Consider the following 19,529-nt stretch of genomic DNA (forward strand, 5'->3'; position numbering starts at 1 on the left):
CAAATATTCTTTCCTTTGTCATATAGGATAACACAATTTAACAGGCATTATTGGGACATATGTTGAGGTACACCATTCAGTACACTACAGTATCATAGTCTGGATAATCCAAATTTAAATGTCAACAGGCCAAAAGAATGGACCCTAGTGTTTGCCTCCTTGATCATTTGTGGGTCTGACTCCTGTGTTTCCTGCAATCACTATGTGCCCTAAGGAGACTCATTCCTACAATGAAGCCACATCCAGGAAGGACTAAATGAAGCTCAGCTCACTTCTCTGTAAATTCCTTACCTCTAGAGTATTTGTAATGAAAATCACCTCTATTATTAAATATACTAAGGTTAAGGTTTATTTTTTTCTTTATAGGATGAAGATATGTTCACTGATCAGTTTGAAATATGGCAACATTACCTCAAACCACAGATATTAACTAATTGTGAATGTTTTTCAGTTGATGATCCTAATTTGGTGGAGGCTATGATTGCCTCATAAGCATATGGTTTGTCAGCAATAGGTCTTAGCAATTGCTTCACACTCTATGAACATTCACTCCTTTGACCCACAGTAGAATTACTTGTAGAATGCAAATCTTAGGGCCCTAACTAGAGTATCAAGCAGAAATTATTTACCAGATATAATAGCATATATACTTAAATGTTATGCCAGCTTCTACAACTCAACTTCTTATGAGTATACACAAAAATTATCAAATTGATCCTCAGTGAGGTTCATAGTTAATGGAACCTAAGCAAAATTAAGTGTTCAGAAAAATGAAAGTACATGTAACATATTGCAAAGCTAGACATAAAGCAATGGCATGATTCAAGACAAATTAAAATACAGCTGCATATTACACTTGTCATTTCAAAAATGTAGTGCCAGAAGAATCTAGCATTCTGATCCATAAGGAATCAGGTCCACTTAACTTACATTAGAAGGTCTAGTCTAATGCAATTTACTCATAATAGTAAAGAAACTACCCAACCAATGAGTTTTCTCAAGGCTTCATTCATATCTCTCTTCCTCACACTGTAGATAAAGGGGATCATCATTTGAGGGACCACAGAATACTCACTTAAGCCACTGCAATTTTCCATGATGAATCTGTAAATTTGGAGTTCATGTACACCCTAAAAGCTGATACATAAAACAAGTAAACAACTGAAATGTGAAACCCATGGTTGGGAAAGGCTTTGTACCTTCCTTCTGATAATGACATTCTCAGGACATAAGACATGATGTGAATATAAGACAAAATAATTACAGAGAGAGGAACAGCACCAAATATGTTATATAAAACACATACCAGTATGTTATCAATAAGAGTATAAAAACAGGAAAGTCTGGTAAATGTGTTAGTTCCTAGAAAATGAAGGGGATTAGTAGTTCTGTGCAGAAGGACAGATGAAACAACATCAGACCAGGGAATTAGTAATGCTAAGCAACAGTGAAATATCACCAAGAGGAGACAGAGGCATGGGTTCATGATGATCTTGTACCCCAATGGATGACAAATGGCTGCATAGCAGGCATAGGCTATGACTGCTAGGAGATTATTATTATTGCAAGGAGATGATTTTCTATACCAACAGAAAGCAAGAAAAAGAAAGCCTGAAATGTGCATCCTACATAAGTGATGCTCTGATCCTCTGTTTGATATTCACTAGCATCCTTGGAATTGTTCACGTTTTTTAAAAGCATCATTAAAAGATAGACTGGAGAGAAACAAGTACATGGGAGTGTGTAGATGGGAGTCAAAACTCACAGCAAGTATAATGAGCAGGTTTCCCAGGATAGTGACCAGGTACATGGAGACCAACAGGCTGAAGATGAGGGGTTGCAGTTCTGAATTATCTGAGAGTCCCAGAAGAATAAATTCTGGAAGAGATGATAGATTTATGGCATTTATGTTGGTGAGGAATCTGATAAAAAATATTGGGTCAAAACATAAAAAAAATTAGGAACAGCAGCAACAGCACCTGTTCAAGATATATTAGAAACCCTGCTATGAAGATACTTTGGGTTATGAACTTTAGCATCCAGTACTGTGAGAAAATAAATTTCTGTTTTGAACCCATCCAGTTAGGTATTTAAGTATGACAATTCTGGAAGCAATTGCAATCACCAAGTCCTCTGTCCAACATTCATTTCACAAAAAAAAAATTAAATGACAACATATTTTGTGACAATAAATGTGTTTTAGAAGAGGAAGGATTGTGTTCAGTATGAAACAGAATCTGCCCTTGTGGAGAATATGAGAAGAGCAGGATGACACAGGTGTATATCATACAATCCTGTATGAGAATGTTTCAGCAGTATGATAGACAGTTGAGAGGAGCCACATAGGTGATCTTGTTTCATTTTACACATATCCTGCTAATTATTATTACCTGCAGGAGTTCTAGTAAAACACCCACACACATTTTCAAAACATTTGCTAAGCAACTATGTATTGCCTGCTTGGCTTCCAGAGCAATGATATCCAACATCTCACCTGGATAGTGATGATGGAAGATCTTACCACAGTAAGTACAAAATTAATACATAAATGGGCTCTTGGTCATCTATGGAAGTAGTCTCAAAACTTGCTCCCAGATCAGGACAGGGAATTTATGTAAGGTTGCAGACTGGCTCATAAAGTCTGTTCATCCCTGGGGTTCAATATACAAATGTCCTCACTAAACCAGCTATTTTACGTCACTCAGATCTCAGATGTGCATATCCTAAAGACAAACTCTATAGAGATGGGTATTTCATCATGACAGATTCCATGACTCTTGAGGCAACGCACATAGCATTGTTTTCTCTCCATTGGTGTGCTCATTTCCCTTTCAGGCAACTTGAACAACAATTACAAACGACGGCCTAAGCATGCTGGTGTATTCTTGTTAAATCCAGCCTCAGAAAACTGAGGCAGGAAGATCACAAGTCAAGGCCAGCCTGAGTTACCTAGTAATTCACTGTCTGAAATAAATAAATAAATAAATAGATAAGAAAATAAATGTATAAGTAAATAAACAAAACAACAACACAAATTTCAGCATTCCTTTTAAGTTACAATCAAAGAGTAATGTAAGTTATTATTTATATCAGATAGAATGATTCCTTTTCTAAGTATAAAATATGTCTTACATTTAAGGTATAAATAATGCAATTCTAAATATTAACTAAGTTCATGTAAAACTGCAAACATTTATAGGTATCTATTTTTTTGTATCATGGATATTTACTGACCCCTAATTTTTGCTTTATATTTTTTCACAGATGATTCTAATCTATTTTACCAATGCTGAATGCCAAAATCATAGACAAGATTATGATTTCCTGGTTAGAATTTTATAAATATGTATTTAATATTATCACAAGAGTTTCAATGATTATCTTCAAAAAGGAAGCTGTGAGTGCAAATTATATTTCTTTAATTTTTATTGAGGCGTTAATTCAATTACAAAATCACCTAAAGACAGTAGTATGTGATGTCTGTACACTCAATACACTTGAGTAGATTTCAACCATAATTAGTAGCCAGATATTATGCCCCATGAGTGTTCATTTTAAGCATTTCATATTAAAGACATCAATATTTCCATATATTTATCAACCTGTTTATATAACATTGACTCATTCTATATGATACTACACTTTTCAAAGTAGATAGAAATTTAGGACAAGATAACACTATCATGATTTTCTTTGCTATCTTTACTCCCATTCACTTCAGAAAAAGAGGAGAAATAAATAAAAATTGAAGGTCATCAGTGGGATTACAAAAGAAATAAATTTTTGTATGAACCACAAATAGAACAGTAACATTACATATGATAAAACTACTATGTGAGTGGGAAAAATGCAAACATAAAAAATATGATTAGATAGAATCCAATGAATTCTATGGAGCCAAGGGGCTCCATAAGCAACAAATTTTTTCCTCTTTGCAGGTAATAAAGTCTTAATGTCCTATGAGGAAATTGGTAGCCATGTTCATAGATAGACTTCCATTGTTAGTTTGTTTATTTGTGGTCGACACAGTGTTTTTAGGTATTTTAGTACATAATATGATTTGTTAAAAATTTTAACAAAAATATATATGTTTTCAAAAGGGTAACTAGGATGTCCATCACCTTACACTTTTAAAATTTCTTTTTGGTGTGCCTATTCAATTTTTTCTCTTCCAACTATTTTGAGATATACAATGTCTTAATCCTAATTACATTAACTCCATTTTGCCATAAAACAGCAGAATAATTTCCTCTCTCAAACAATAATATTGTATCTATTGACAACCCTCTCACCAATCCCTCCTATTCTCACTGATGTCTGGAAATATCTGCTCTTCTATGAGATCAGCCAGATTCCTCTTATGAGTGACATGATACTATGTCTTTCTATGCTTCACTTATTTCACTTAATAAAATGTCCTCCAGACCCACCCATATTGTCATCAATCTCAGGACTTCATGCTTTTACAGCTGAAGAATATTCCCTTTTTATTATACAACATATTTCTTCATTCATGAGTAATGAGTAGACACTTAGGTTGAGTCTTCATACAGACTACCGAAAAAATCTTGTAGTAAACTGACTCTGGGAGTGTTTTTCAATATGTTCATTTTATTACATATGAATATAAACTTAATATTTGAATCCTAGATTCTGTGGTAGCTATAGTTTTATTTTTCTGATGAACCACCATATTAGTCTCCATAATGTCTGTACTAACTTACCTTGTCACCATATCTGCACAACTATTCCATTTTCCCACACCATTGGCAACATTTGATATCCTTTTTCGTTCTGATTTTTCTGTTGTTTTGTTTTGGTTTCAGTTTTGGTTTTTGTGGGTGATAGTCTTTATATGCCATCCAGGATACCTTCCAATGAGGGTGCCCAAGCAATTGTCCTGCCTCAGTGTCCTTAATAGCTACAACTACAGGGTGCCACTATGCCTACCTATTCATTGATTTTTTTATTTTCATAACATTCATTAATGATAATGAGCATTGTTTCAGATAGCTGTTGTCCATTCTATGTCTTACTTTTATAAATTTCCATTTAAAACTCTATTCATCCATATTTCGAAGGCAATTGGATTAGAAGTCAGGATTTCATGCACGCTAGGCACTCTGATGCTGGAGCCACCTTCTAGTTATTTTTTTCACAAGTTATTTTTGAAATAGCATCTTACTTTTTGCCCAGGCTGACTTTGAGCACAATCTTCTGTTTATACCTTCTACCATTGCTGGGCATACAGGTACATACAACCATATACACCTATGTGTTACAATGGTGGATCTCAGGAATTTTTGCCTGGGGTGAACTGGAACTGTGTTTCTCCCAATTGAAGTTTCCCATTTAGCAAGCTTACAAATATAAGAATTCAGTTTTGCCCATTTTTAATTGGGTTTTAATAATTTTAAAACTAACGTGGTATATTCTTTATATATATTTTTTGTATATTTAGCCCTTGGTCATATGTGTAGTTTGCAACTATTTTCTTCCAAATTGTAATTTGTTTCTTGGTTCTGTCGATTGTTTACTTTCGTATTCAAGAGAAATTTTTTATTCCTTTATTCCAATTTACAAATTTTTCTTTTGTAGCTAGTGTGTTTGGTGGTAATATCCAAAGTGCATTGATGGAGCCAGTGTCCAAATAGTTCTTCTATATTTTCTGTGAAAGTTTCAGAGCTTTTGGACTTACATTTAGGTATTTAATCCAGTTTGTTTGATATTTGTAACTGATGATACTTAGTTTCTAGTTGCCTTCTTCTATTTAAAGCTTATTGATTTGAGAAATATGGGAGAACTGAAGAGTTTAGCACTAGACCAATGGCTATAGATTTAGAATATATGAAAGTTTCAGAAAAACATCATGGCAGAACTTTAAAAAGTTTACTTATGTCTTGGTGGATGGATTTATGGCATTCTACATGTCACCAAACAATGGCAGTCAGTAAAGTGTATTCAAATGTAGAAACTTGATTGATGATAGGTGAGGACAATTGTGAACCTGACATTTGTGCAAAAAGAAAAGAGCATGTTGTGTTGACCTCAGAAACCTATTAATGAGAGTAATTGGTAGTGGCAATGTACAGATATTGGTGAGGAGTTTTTTTATAAAGCGAAAGGAAACTGAGACTACAGATGGAGCAATGTGAGAGTCCTGGAGATAACTTTTTTCCTTTAGGGGAAGCTCATGCACATTTGATGTCAGGACATCAGACTTAGTTAACATCATACTATGACCTAAGTTAACCTGTGAATATTGCTAGATAAGGAATACAAAAATGTCAGCAGGAGTCCATCGCTTTCTGAATATTTACCCAGAACTAAAACACAAAAGAAGTTTTTAAAATTTCCATGTCTTAGGTTCTATAAACACAGGGTATTAAAACAAGACCCACAATATATGCTATCAGAAGTCTTAGGTGTTATAAGAATTATTGTAATGAGACTTTGTTTATAGTAGTTTAATAAATATCAAGTCATTATTTTTAAGTTGATATGTGCTGTCATTTTCCAAAACAAGGATTGAGAATAAATGTTAAATATTCACATATTAAAATAACTGACTCAAGTTATTACAAGAGCAACTTCACACCCATATTTACTGCAACACTATTTATAATAACCAAGCAATGGAAACAGCTAAGATGCCCTACAATCAACGAATGGATTAAGAAAATGAGGTATTTATACACAATAGAATTTTACTCAGCCACAAATAAGAATGAAATTTTGTCATTTGCAAGTAAATGGATGGAACTAGAGAACATCATCTTAAACAAAGCTAACCAGACTCAGAAGGCCAAAAATCGCATGTTCTCCCTCTTATGTGGGAGAAAAAATGCAGTAATATTATTGGATATGGGTCACACGCTAAGGAAAGAACACACATGGGAGAAATAGGGAAAGGAAACCAAAAACTTGAATGTGGTTCATGAGCTCCATGTTGAGTAGTAAATAACATAATCTTAATTGTTAGAGTCCACTATGGGAAGGGGACCAGGAAGAAGTGAAGAGGTCTGGTAGAAATGAACCAATGTGGGTTGCAAGTGCATGAAAGCAACACTAAGAATCTCTCTGTAAAGCTTTCTTTACATCAAAATAGCAAAAATGATATGTTTTTCTTATTATCTCTTATGTTTTCTCTTCAACAAAATCAGAGAAATAGTGGGAGGAACAGTTCAGCCTGTAAGTAGGGGAAGGAGTGCCTGGTGGCACAAACAATGTATAAATATGTTAATAAATGTAAAAATGATAAAATAAGAGGAGAAAAAAAGTAGAAGATTAAAAAAATTAAATAACTGAAGTAAAAGCAGCAATGTGTTAAAACATATGAAGCTGAGTATAGTATGAGAAATCAACAACTTCTAAGCACAAGCATCCAGGCTTTCTGTGCACTTGCAGGAATAGGAATAATTGGAAGATTGTCAAGAGAAATGAAGGATACTAAGTGAAGTGTGCTTGCATATTTCCAAATCAGTAAATCATGAGGGAATTCATATATTTAATCAAAACAAATGACAGAGGACTGACACAGAGTAAGTGATTATGATGTCCTCTTTAGGTTAGAATATTATACAAAATTGAAGTAATGGATTTGAATTTAGCAAATTAATTCTCTCAGATTTTCATGAGAAAAAATTATGTACCATTTTACATAATGTTTATTGTTCAAAATATACAGCTCCCTTTCTTTTCAATCAAGAAACATTAAAGAGAATATTGTCTCAGTTATACTTACCATGGCAGGCAAATAGCTACCCAATTATCATCACTATCAGGAATATTTTGTGCAAAATTTGAGAGCACTGAAAATAAATGAATAAGTATGATGTAATCTCAAAAGTGCAATGATGAAAAGGCAATTTTGATTCAAAATGCATTGATGTCAAAAATAAGAAAATTTATGTAATAAATTGTACATATGTATACATATGGGTGATAAACAATGCATTGGATTTCTACGAAATTAAGGTTTTTGTCAAATACGTATAACAGTGACAAAATGTAATCACATTCATCTAATTTCCCTTTGTCTATACTAACAGGATATATGTTATATCTAAGACCCTACTGTAGAATGTGAACTAAACTTCTCTCCAAAGATCACTTTTTATAGGAATAATTTACCTTCATATGCTCAGATTGGCAGGACAAGTTTATTAAGATATAGAAATGTAATTTTGAGAGTCACCCTTCAAACTATGACCGAGATGCTATTTGTGGGACTCCAAGGAAATTTCTAAAGGTTCATTTATGAGCACTCAGGTTACTGTCTCTTATGTCATGTGCAGTTATAATACCTGTATGTGCTCAACTTCCTGGAACTACCTGGAGACACTGAGAAGAAAAAGTCCTTAAGAGGCCACCTCATGTAAGATTCAGTGAGGCCTGATGTCCAAATTCTATGTATTCCCAAATTCTCAAGCCATTGTAATGAAAGACTAAGAAATATGTTAATTTTCTCAGTACATTTTTACCATTTACTTTTCTTCAAGAACTGACAGCATATTTTATTTTAAAAGAGGATTTATTTAAAAGAACAAACTCAAGCCACTGAAAAATCTTATTGTGTGACTTTTATAAATAATGAAATTGTGTAAGGAAGATGTTAATATGACCACATAAGGAAACAATTTTCAAGGAACAGCTTAGTAATTGCAAAGTCACGTATGAAGGTTCATTTCATTTCTGTCTCAGTAGGTCTAACTGTGAGATCAAACATAACTGGACTGAACAATGGCAGTAGCCTGAATCCAGTTTTGTCACATGAACTTGAAATTGCTTAATACTTTCCCTACCTTATCCACCTTCTAAAATTTGCATCCTCAGAAACAGTTCCATTTGATTTTAGGAAAACTGATCACTCACCTTATGTTGTTTCTCAGTAGAATCAGAGCAATAATATGGAGCACAGAGACAGAAAATTTTTAAACAATATTCCACAGATGATCAAAGTGCAAACCCAATTTTAAAGCATAAATTAAAATGGAATAACTCACTATATGATCTAGTAAATTTTGGAAGAACTTGGTGATAGAGTCAGGAATTCTGGTTCATAAGTTCTTCTGTCATTGTAAGTCATTCTGAACACACACGGCTACAAAGAAGACACAATTGCATTCCAACAATGGCATTCTTCAATGCTTCCTTCATTTTCCTGTTCCTTAAACTGTAGACAAAGGGATTCAGCATTTGAGGAATCACAATATACATAACTGAAGCTGTTATGTTTTTGGTGGAAGAGTAAGTAACTTCAGAACTCATGTACACTCCAAAAGCTGTCCCATAAAATAAGGAAACCACTAAAAGGTGAGAAGCACAGGTGGAAAATGCTTTATACCGTCCCTTCACTGATGGGATCTTCAAAATAGATGAGATGATTTGTGTGTATGAGAAAATAATACCAGAGAGAGGAACACCAGCAAATATGCTACTCCCCGAATATACAAGGATGTTATTAATGAGCGTATCAGAACAGGAGAGCCTGATCACTTGAAGAAGTTCACAGAAGAAGTGAGGGACTTCCACATCTGTGCAGAAAGAAAGCTGCAACATCATCAGGCTATGTAGTAGGGCATTTACTACAGTAATCAGGATGCAGAGTAGAAGGAGTAAAACACAGAAGCGTGGGTTCATGATCACAGTATACCTCAGAGGATGACAAATGGCCACATAGCGATCATAGGCCATCACTGCAAGGAGACAATTTTCTAAACCACAAAAAATCAGGACAAAACAGACTTGGGAGAGGCATCCTATGTAAGTGATGCTCTGAGTATGGCCTTGGATATTTACCAGAATCTTTGGGATTGTGGTGGTGCTTATGCAGATGTCAGTGAAGGACAGGGTGGAGATGAAGAAGTACATGGGGGTATGGAATTGGGAGTCAGAGCTGACAGCCAGAATTATAAGCAGGTTTCCTAGGATGGTTACCATGTATATGGTTAGAAATGTGCTGAAGATAAAGGAATGAAGTTCTGGAACATCTGGTATTCCTACAAGAAAGAATTCTCTAATGCTTGTCTGATTTGTGGATTCCATGCTGCTGCAGAATCTTATGGAAGAAATGAGGTGAAAAAAATGAAATGAATTTTGTCTGTACATGAAATAACATCTCTGTATGTATATGTAGTACATATGAAAATCTTGTATAATTTTAAACTTAGGTTTGATAAGGTCTGGTGATGATGACTGGCAATGTATCTTTGAAACAAAACCACTCCTACTGAATTTGCTATCTCTAATCTTATAGAAGTCATTCTTAGAAAATGAAAAATTACCCTATTTTTATTATGAAATATATAAATGTGCAAATCATTGCTTACCTTCTCCCTCCATTCCTCTTCTCTAGTCTTCTAACTTTCATTCACTTTTTACTGATTATCAACATATTTACACATATTATGGCAATTGATGAGATGTTAAGAAAAAAAGGACATGGATGTTCCTTTGAAATAAGTCCATATCTTCAGAAAGAAGCATAATAATGACCTTATCAAATTATCTTCTACAGTAATGGTCCCCAACTTTGGCATGCCTCAGAATCTTTCGAAGTGCTTATGAACTTACACATATATGAGTTAATGCTGTCAACCCTGGATAGCTATGAAGACATGTCTTGGATGTAAGTTGACAGTTGATAATGATCATGTTCAATGTCTCTTCATCTGACTTCTCAGTTCACTCTCTGTCTATCTCTGCTCATGCCTAACAATTTTCATTACAAAGTGATCATACAGGTTTCATAATTACTATTTTAATTTTAACACTTTCATCCTAAACATAGTGCTGAGGTTTCCCTGAATGAGAATTCACACGTGAACTTAATTGAAGCAAGTGGAGAGCATCCATCCAGGTGTATAGGACCATGAAGCTCACAAAAAAGCTTTAAAGAAGGCTTCACTTGAAGCATATAACCTTGCAATTCACAAGAATCTCCTTGAAAACAAAAGAAGTCTTCTTTATCAATAATTCATCATGAAGCTCACTACCATGTGGATGGCATTCTCTCATTTTAAGTGAAATTCTTCTTTAATGAGATAAGAAGTGTATCACAAAATAAAATAAATACAAAACCAAATTAGTAGCTATATGAAATAAAGAATGAAATTCAAGGCACCATTAAAAACAGATGAAAATTAAAACCAATTCTAGTAGGTCTTTGAAAGAGAGAGATTAACAAGGTAACATGGACTTAGATAATAATGTCAAATACCGGAAATACCCTTGGGGGCAATGGTGTTCCACTCATGGGGAAGAGAGCAGGAGCTATGTCAGAAATGATCATTTTGTGTAAGAGTAGCCCCACATATCATGAATTTAATCCAAGTTCCTAATTATCTTTAAGGCCTGGGTGTCCTCATTTCCTTTGTGGAATTTCCTCATAGATGTGTTAATTAGTGGTGGAGTAATAATCATTTGAAAAAACTGTATTTCTCCATTCATCATAGTGCATATCATAAAAATTTAAAATTTTTTATGTGTAAATATTGCTGAATAAAGTTGTCTGATGGAGATACCTCAATGATGAAAAGTGGACAGAAAATATGCATCAAACACTGTGTGGATATGTAGGATCCTTGTTCTGACATAGCTTATCATCCAAGTGTGTGTGTGTGTGTGCATGACAATACATCTGGGAATTTTGACTCCCAGAAGAAAAAGAAATTAAGGAAAGAATCATCAATGATTCCAAAATTCACTGTTCTAGGATATATGAAAATTTTATAGCAATGAAAATGAATTAAGTAATGCAGAAATTAGACAATGATATATAGAAATTATAAAACATAATTAGCAAAAAACATTATATGAAAAAGTGTATGCCATAAGAATATTTGAAATATTTTTGTATCTGCAGAGGTTAGTATATTTTCACTGTGGGTCAAAGATTCATAATAGAAAGTAGAAAAGATAGAAATGGCATGGCGGTTCAGAGCCATAATCCCAGATAATTGGAAGGCAGATATCAGGAGGATCAAGGTTGAAGGCCAGGCAAAGTTATCCAGATTCTATCTGAACCAATAAGCCAGAAATGGTGGTGTGTGCCTATTTGCTAGCTTTGCAGGAAGCATGGGGAGAAGGATCATGATCCAATGCCAACCCTGGCCTATAACTTGAGAAGCAACCAAAAAATACCTGAAACAAAAATGTCTGGGGTAGGTTGAAGGAGTAAAGCAACTGCCTACCAAGTGTGAGATACTGAGTTCAAACTCCAATACCCTTAATATGAAAAAAAGAGAGTAGAGAGAATAAAAAGTGATGTATGTCCATGAGAAAACTGTAAAACATTAACATAGTTTACCACCCTTGATCTATTACTTTTATTTCAAAAAATACTAGAATCTTATATAAAGCTCCACATCCCATGTGTTTGCACAAACTTAAAATATTTCCTTCCCTCTAGAAAATTAACACACTACCCTGGTACACATTATTCTTCTACAGTTTTATTATATTTGATAGTATTCATTCAATCAATGTATCTGTCTTATGTTGAACTTTAAAGATTTTATGTAAGCATAATTCTACTATATATGCTATATATAATAAGCATTATTAAGTATTTTTTACTTAATTTTACTGTATTTAGCCATCCTACATTGATTGTAACTACCACAGTATTCCACCATTCTGTCCCAGTACAATTCACCTCTACATTTTCTAACTGAGCAAGGCTGTGGTTGATGCTTTTTAATTATGACTATATATATGATGAAGATTTATGTGTAGGAGATGTTATGGCGTTGATGATGGCATCTTTGTGATGAGAAGAAGAGGAATGAAGGAAAATAACAAGGTCATGAATTCTGAATGCTACTTATTTTATTACTTCATTATAAAGACCTGAAACTGCTCAGAAAGTTAATATTGGTTAATCATAGAAAGTGCTGAGATGTAGTTGTGTGTTATTATTGCTATTAATTGAACTCTGTGTCTCTATGTGATGCCCCTGCTTAAAATATTTGATAGTTTTAGAAAGTAATACATGAGGATTAGGAATCAGATATGTGAGTCTTTCTGCATCTAACCTCCTTCACAGACCCCAGAGAGAGAAGTACAAAAATCCGATGAATAAAGATGTATAAAGAATGGTCAGGAGATCAGTACACTCACGTTTAATGCAGCACTACTCAAAAGAGCTAAGCTATGGAAACAGCCAACATGCCCCACTACTGACGAAAGAAAAAAATGTGATATATTTGTGCAAAGGAATTTTACTCAGCCACAAAGAAGAATGAAATTTTTGCATTCACAGGTAAATGGATGGAACTGGAGAACATCACATTAAGTTACCCAGGCTAAGATAGCCAAAAGCTGCATATTCTTTCTCATATGTGGAATATAGAACTAAAAGAAATGCAGTAGTATTATAAGAACACAGGTCAAACTAAAAGTAGGTCACAGACAGGAGAGATAGGCAAAGAAAGGAAACTAAACTAAGAACTTGAATGTTGTTGATGGGCTCTCTGTACAGGAATGAATAAAGAAGTTTTAAACTGCCTGTGCCACCATAGGAAGGGGGCTATGGAGAAGTGGAGAGAATTAGAAGAAATAAACCAGCTAGGTTTATTTACATATATTACATAATACATATATGCATGCATATTCCTAGGTCTTGATCTCAACCTAGCAAAAATGTCATGTTTTTCTTTTGATCTTTTACATTTTTTTTCTTCTACAAAATCAGGGAACAGGAGGGCAGAAAAGATAGAATAGGTTCTGCCTTTGGAGGTGTTGGCACTAGTGGGAGTGGGAGGTTGAGTGGAAAAGGGATAGAAGGATGAATATGGTACAAAAATGTGTATACATGTATGTAAATCCAAAAATAATACCTGTTCAAACTGTTCCAGGAATCTGGGGAGGGAGGATAAAAGAGAGCTGTGGAGGGGATAAATTCAAGTATGGTATATTTGATACATTGTAACAATCTTTGTAAATGCCCAATGTACACCCATCCAGCACAACAATAGAGAAAAAAATAATGAAGCAAAATAAGAGAAGAAGTTATTGCTATGTGATGAATTGCATCCACCCCAAAATTCTTGTGGTAAAACTGCAATACCTAATACCACAGAATATCACTATATTTGGTGGTGTTATTAAAAATGATAATTAATTAGAATGTGGCCATTTGTGTGAGTCATTATCCAATATGACTCTTGTCCTTAAAGACAAAGGAGATAAGAAAGAATTTACAGAGGGAATTCTGACCATACTAAAACACAAGGAGAGGGCCAGATATTGTGGCATACACCTGATGGAACAAATACATGGGAAAGTAGAAGTTTTGTAGTCTGAGGCCAGCCCTGGACAAAAAGCTTGCAAAACTAACTGAAAAATAAACTAATGCAAAAAGGGCTGGAGGTATATCTCAAGGGATGTAGTGCCTGCTTTGTAAGTGCAAGGCCCTGAGTTCAAACCCCAGTACTATCAATGGAAAGAAAAAACACAGCTAGAGATGGGCAATTACAAGCCATTGAGAAATGCTTTAGAAACCAAAATGGATGATATTTGGCCTTAGACATTCTACCTACAATTATGAGAACATAAACCTCTATTTTTGAATAATCTAGCTTGTGGTAGTTTGCAATAGAAAAATAGAAAACCAATTCATTGATCAACACCTCGACTCAACACCATCTCAGTAACTCAAGTAAATATGACGATATTTGAAAACATTCATCCTGTTTGAGAAAGGGAAGAATTCTGCTTTCGAGAAAATGGGCTATGCTCTTCTTGCAAGAATAAGGCCAGCCAAATGAGAGTTGGGGGAGTACTGGTGCCAAAGTACATGAGAATTTGTCAAGAGAATGACACACAGTTGGTAGGAGAAGCAAGGTGAACTGTATCTCATTGTTGTATGCCTGTCCTCTCCCCACTGTTCCACACGATGAATTTCTCATGAACATACCCATTTTCAAAGTATTTTTTATAATCTGTCAGTTTATTTCAATGGCAATGATTGAATGCATCTCACCTGGATGCTGAAGACAAAGCTCTGTTCTCAAGAATCCTGGTTGGGAAGGATCATGTCTCTATGGAGAAGCAGATATTGCTTCCAAAATGGGCATATCTATTGAGTGAGGAGACACATGACAGCTCCCACAGTTTCTGACTCACTGGTACTCAATATCCAAAGGTCCTCATTACACCAGCTGTTTTACAATTATACATACCCCAGGAGAGCATTTCCTTAAAGACTAGCTGTATAGACTTAAGTATTGAGTAAGCCTGATTCCCTGACTCTTTTTTTTATTTTATTTTATTATTTTTTTTCATTTTTCTTTCATTATTCATATGTGCATACAAGGCTTGGTTCATTTCTCCCCTCTGCCCCCACCCCCTCCCTTACCACCCATTCCCTCCCTCCCTCTCCCCCCCTCAATACCCAGCAGAAACTATTTTGCCCTTATTTCTAATTTTGTTGTAGAGAGAGTATAAGCAATAATAGGAAGGAACAAGGGTTTTTGCTGGTTGAGATAAGGATAGCTATACAGGGCATTGACTCACATTGATTTCCTGTGTGTGGGTGTTACCTTCTAGGTGAATTCTTTTTGATCTAACCTTTTCTCTAGTACCTGTTCCCCTTTTCCTATTGGCCTCAGTTGCTTTAAGGTATCTGCTTTAGTTTCTCTGCGTTAAGGGCAACAAATGACTCTTGAAGACAAAAATAGAATTTCCAGATTGGTACATTGTGTCTCCTCAACTCCATTGCATGCACCTTGAATGAATTATTCATGGCACTTGTCCAGCATTTAATGTCAATGAACATATGTTGACTTGCAGTTTTATTTCTTTCCTTCATTCTTTCTTCGTTTTTCTCTCCGTCCCTCCCTCCCTTCCTTTCTTCCTTTCTTTTTTTCTTTCACTTCATTCTTCGGTTTTGGTGCAGTTCTTGGCATTGAACCCAAAGATTTGTGCATTATATGCAGGTATACTGCTGCTGAGCTATGTACTCAGCTCTTGATATTTTTGAGACTGTATCTTGTTTTGTTCAGGCTGTTCTTGAGTTCACTTGAGAACCTTCTGCCTCAACTTTCCATGCTTGGGATTGCAAGCATGTGCCACAATGTCCAGGTGCAATTTTCAGTCTATATATTGCACAAAAGTTTCTATTATACTTACTTAATATTGTGTGCAAACTTTTTAGATGGCATAGTTAATCCTTATTTCACATTATATAAAATTTTTTTCAACACTTTCAAAGTACAATTTCCCCACATTAGGCAATTGTTAGTTAAAATTAAAATTTTTCATATTTCATTAAGATTTTTTAAACTTTTTAAACATTTATGCACATGTGCATACATTCTTTGGGCCATTTCCCCCCCTGCCCCCTGCCACTTCCCACTCCCCTCCATCCCCCCTCGCTTCCAGGCAGAGCCTGCTCTGCTCTTATCAGTAATTTTGTTGAAGAGAAGATATAATCAATAATAAGAAAGACAAAGCATTTTTGCTAGTTGAGATAAGAATAGCCATACAGAGAGATTCTTAGCATTGCTTCGATGTACAAATATGTTACAACCCAAGTTGATTCATCTCTACCTGATCTTTTCACTAGTTCATGATCCCCTTCCCATATAGATGTCTGTTGCTTTAAGGTTTCTGTATTAGTTGCTCTGCAGTGGGAACATCAAACACTTTCAGGTTTTGGGTTTCCTACCTATCCCCATACCTCCTGTATGGGTTCTCCCCTTAGCAAGTGACCCAAGTCCAACAACATTGCTGTATTTGCCCTAGATCTAATGTCCGCATATGAGGGAGAACATACGATTTTTGATCTTCTGAGCCTGGCTAACCTTGCTCAGAATGATGTTTTCTAGTTCCATCCATTTACTTGAGAATAATAAGATTTCATTCTTCATGGCTGAGTAAAAAACACATTTTCTTAATCCATTCATTGGTAGTGGGGCATCTGAGCTGTTTCCATAACTTGGCTATTGTGAATAGCACTGCAATAAACATGGGTGTGCAGGTGCCTCTGGAGTAACCTGTGTCACATTCCTTTGGGTTTATCTCCAGGAGTGGGATTGCTGGATCATATGGCAGATCTATGTTTAGATTTTTAAGAAGCCTCCATATTTTTTTCCAGAGTGATTGCACTAGCTTTCATTCCCACCAGAAGTGTACGAGGGTTCCTTTTTCCCCACATCCTCGCCAACACCTGTTGATGGTGGTGTTGCTAATGATGGCTATTCTAACAGGGTTGAGATGGAATCTTAGTGTGGTTTTGATTTGCATTTCCTTTATGGCTAGAAATGGTGAGCATTTTTCATGTGTTTTTTGGCCATTTGAATTTCTTCTTCTGAGAGAGTTATGTTTAGTTCAGTTGCCCACTTCCTTATTGGTTCATTGATTTTGGGAGAGTTTAGTTTTTTACATTCTCTGTGTATTCTGGTTATCAGTTCTTTGCCTGTTGTATAGCTGACAAATATTTTCTCCCACTCTGTAGGTGGTCTCATCAGTTTGCAGACCATTTCTTTTCTTTTTGCACAAGAATTTTTAAATTTTATGAAGTCCCATTTGTACATCCTTTCTCTTAGTTGCTGAGCTGCTGTGGTTCTATTGAGGAAGTCCTTCCCTATACCTATTACTTCCAGAGTATTCCCTGCTCTATCCTGTACTAACTTCAGAATTTCATGTCTGATATTAAGGTCCTTGATCCATTTTGAGTTGATTCTAGTACAGGATAATAAACATGGATCTAGTTTCAGTTTTTTGCAGACAGATAACCACTTTTTCCAGCAACATTTCTTGAAGAGGCTGTCTTTTCTCCATCATATACTTTTGGTGACTTTGTCAAAAATAAGAGACATAACTGTGTGGATTGATATCCACGTCCTCTATTCTGTTCCACTGGTCTTCATGTCTGTTTTTGTGCCAGTACCATGTGGTTTTTATTGCTATTGCTTTGTAATACAATTTGAAGTTGGCTATTGTGACTCCTCCAGCATTGCTCTTTTTGTGAGTATTGCCTTGGCTCTTTGCGATCTCTTGTGCTACCAAATGAACTTTAGAATAGATTTTTCAATCTCTGTTAAAAATATCATTGGGATTTTGATGGGAATTGCACTAAACAAGTAGATTGCTTTTGATAGTATAGCCATTTTTACTATGTTGATTTTAACAATCCATGAGCACTGGAGATCTTTCCATCTTCTGCAGTCTTCCTTGATTCCTTTCTTCAGGACTTTGTAGATACCTTTCAGATATCATTCACATCCTTTAAGTTTACTCCTAGGTATTTGATTTTTTTTTGAGGCTGTTGTAAATGGAATTGTTTCCGTATATTCTATCTCAGTTTGTCTATTGTTGGTGTATAGAAAGGCTAATGATTTTTGTAAGTTGATTTTGTATTCTGCCACCTTGCTGTAGCTGTTTATGTTGTCTAAGAGTTTTGGGTAGAGTTTTTTGGGTCTTTAAGATATTGGATCATATCATCTCAAATAGGGATATTTTGACAGTTTCTTTACCTATTTGTATTCTTTTTGTTTCTTCTTCTTGCCTAATTGCTCTGGCTAGGAATTCCAGTACTATGTTGAATAGGTGTGGGGATACTGGGTACCCTTGTCTCAATCCAGATTTTATGGGAAATGGTTTCAGTGTTTCAACATTATGTATGATGTTGGCTATAGGTTTGTCATACATAGCTTTTATAATGTTGTGGTAATTTCCTTCTATTCCTAGTTTTCTTAGAGCTCTTATCATGAAGTGGTGTTAGATCTTGTTGAAGGCTTTTTCTGCATCTGTTGAGATGATTAAGTGGTTCTTGTCTTTGCTTCTGTCGATGTGCTATATTACATTTATAGATTTGCGCATATGTTGAACCACCCTGCATCCCTGGGATGAAGTCAACTTGCTTGTGGTGAATGCTCTTTCTGATGTGTTGTTGGAATCAGTTTGCCATTAACTTATTGCAGATTTTTGCACCGATGTTCATTAAGTAGATTAGCTTGTAGTTCTCCTTTTCGGAGGAGTCTGTGTTTGGTTTTGGGATGAGTATAATACTGGCTTCATAAAATGAGTTAGGTAGTGTTCCTTCCCTTTATATTTCATGGAACAGTTTAAGGAGGGTTGGTATTAGTTCTTCTTTAAAGGTCTGATAGAATTCAGCAGAGAATCCATCAGGTTCTAGACTTTTCTTTTTTGGGAGACTCTTTATTGATGCTTTAATTATATTTGGTGTTACAAATCTGTTCAGGTGATTAATACCCTCTTGGTTCAATTTTGGATGCTCATAACTTTCTAGAAACCTGTCCATTTCTTCATGACTTTAAATTTATTAGAATATAGCTTCTCAAAATAGTCTCTGATGATTTCCTGGATTTCTGTGGTGTTTGCTGTTATCTCCCCTTTTGCATTTCTGATTTTACTGATTTTGATTTTCTTCCCTCCTCATTTTATTCAGGTTTGACAGGGATCTGTCAATTCTATTTATTTTTTTAAAGAAACATCTTTTTGTTTCATTCATTCTTTGTATAGTTGTTATCATTTCTATTTCATTAATTTTGGCCCTTATT

At 35.1% G+C, this 19,529-nt stretch overlaps 1 protein-coding gene across 1 annotated transcript; it reads right to left on the reverse strand.

Moving 5' to 3' along the window:
* Positions 1 to 9,084: 9,084 nt before the first annotated feature.
* Positions 9,085 to 10,068, reverse strand: LOC109679849 (olfactory receptor 7G1-like). Its single transcript, XM_020154924.2, has one exon. It carries the CDS (start codon positions 10,045 to 10,047, stop codon positions 9,085 to 9,087), a length of 963 nt encoding a protein of 320 aa, XP_020010513.2. The 5' UTR covers positions 10,048 to 10,068.
* Between the last annotated feature and the right edge of the window lie 9,461 nt (positions 10,069 to 19,529).

Source organism: Castor canadensis, chromosome 16, assembly GCF_047511655.1.
Source record: "Castor canadensis chromosome 16, mCasCan1.hap1v2, whole genome shotgun sequence".
NCBI classification, from domain to species: domain Eukaryota; kingdom Metazoa; phylum Chordata; class Mammalia; order Rodentia; family Castoridae; genus Castor; species Castor canadensis.

Bases quoted from the DNA above. Each gene is read 5' to 3' on its own strand.
- LOC109679849 (XM_020154924.2), bottom strand. From the start codon at position 10,047: ATGGAATCCACAAATCAGACAAGCATTAGAGAATTCTTTCTTGTAGGA.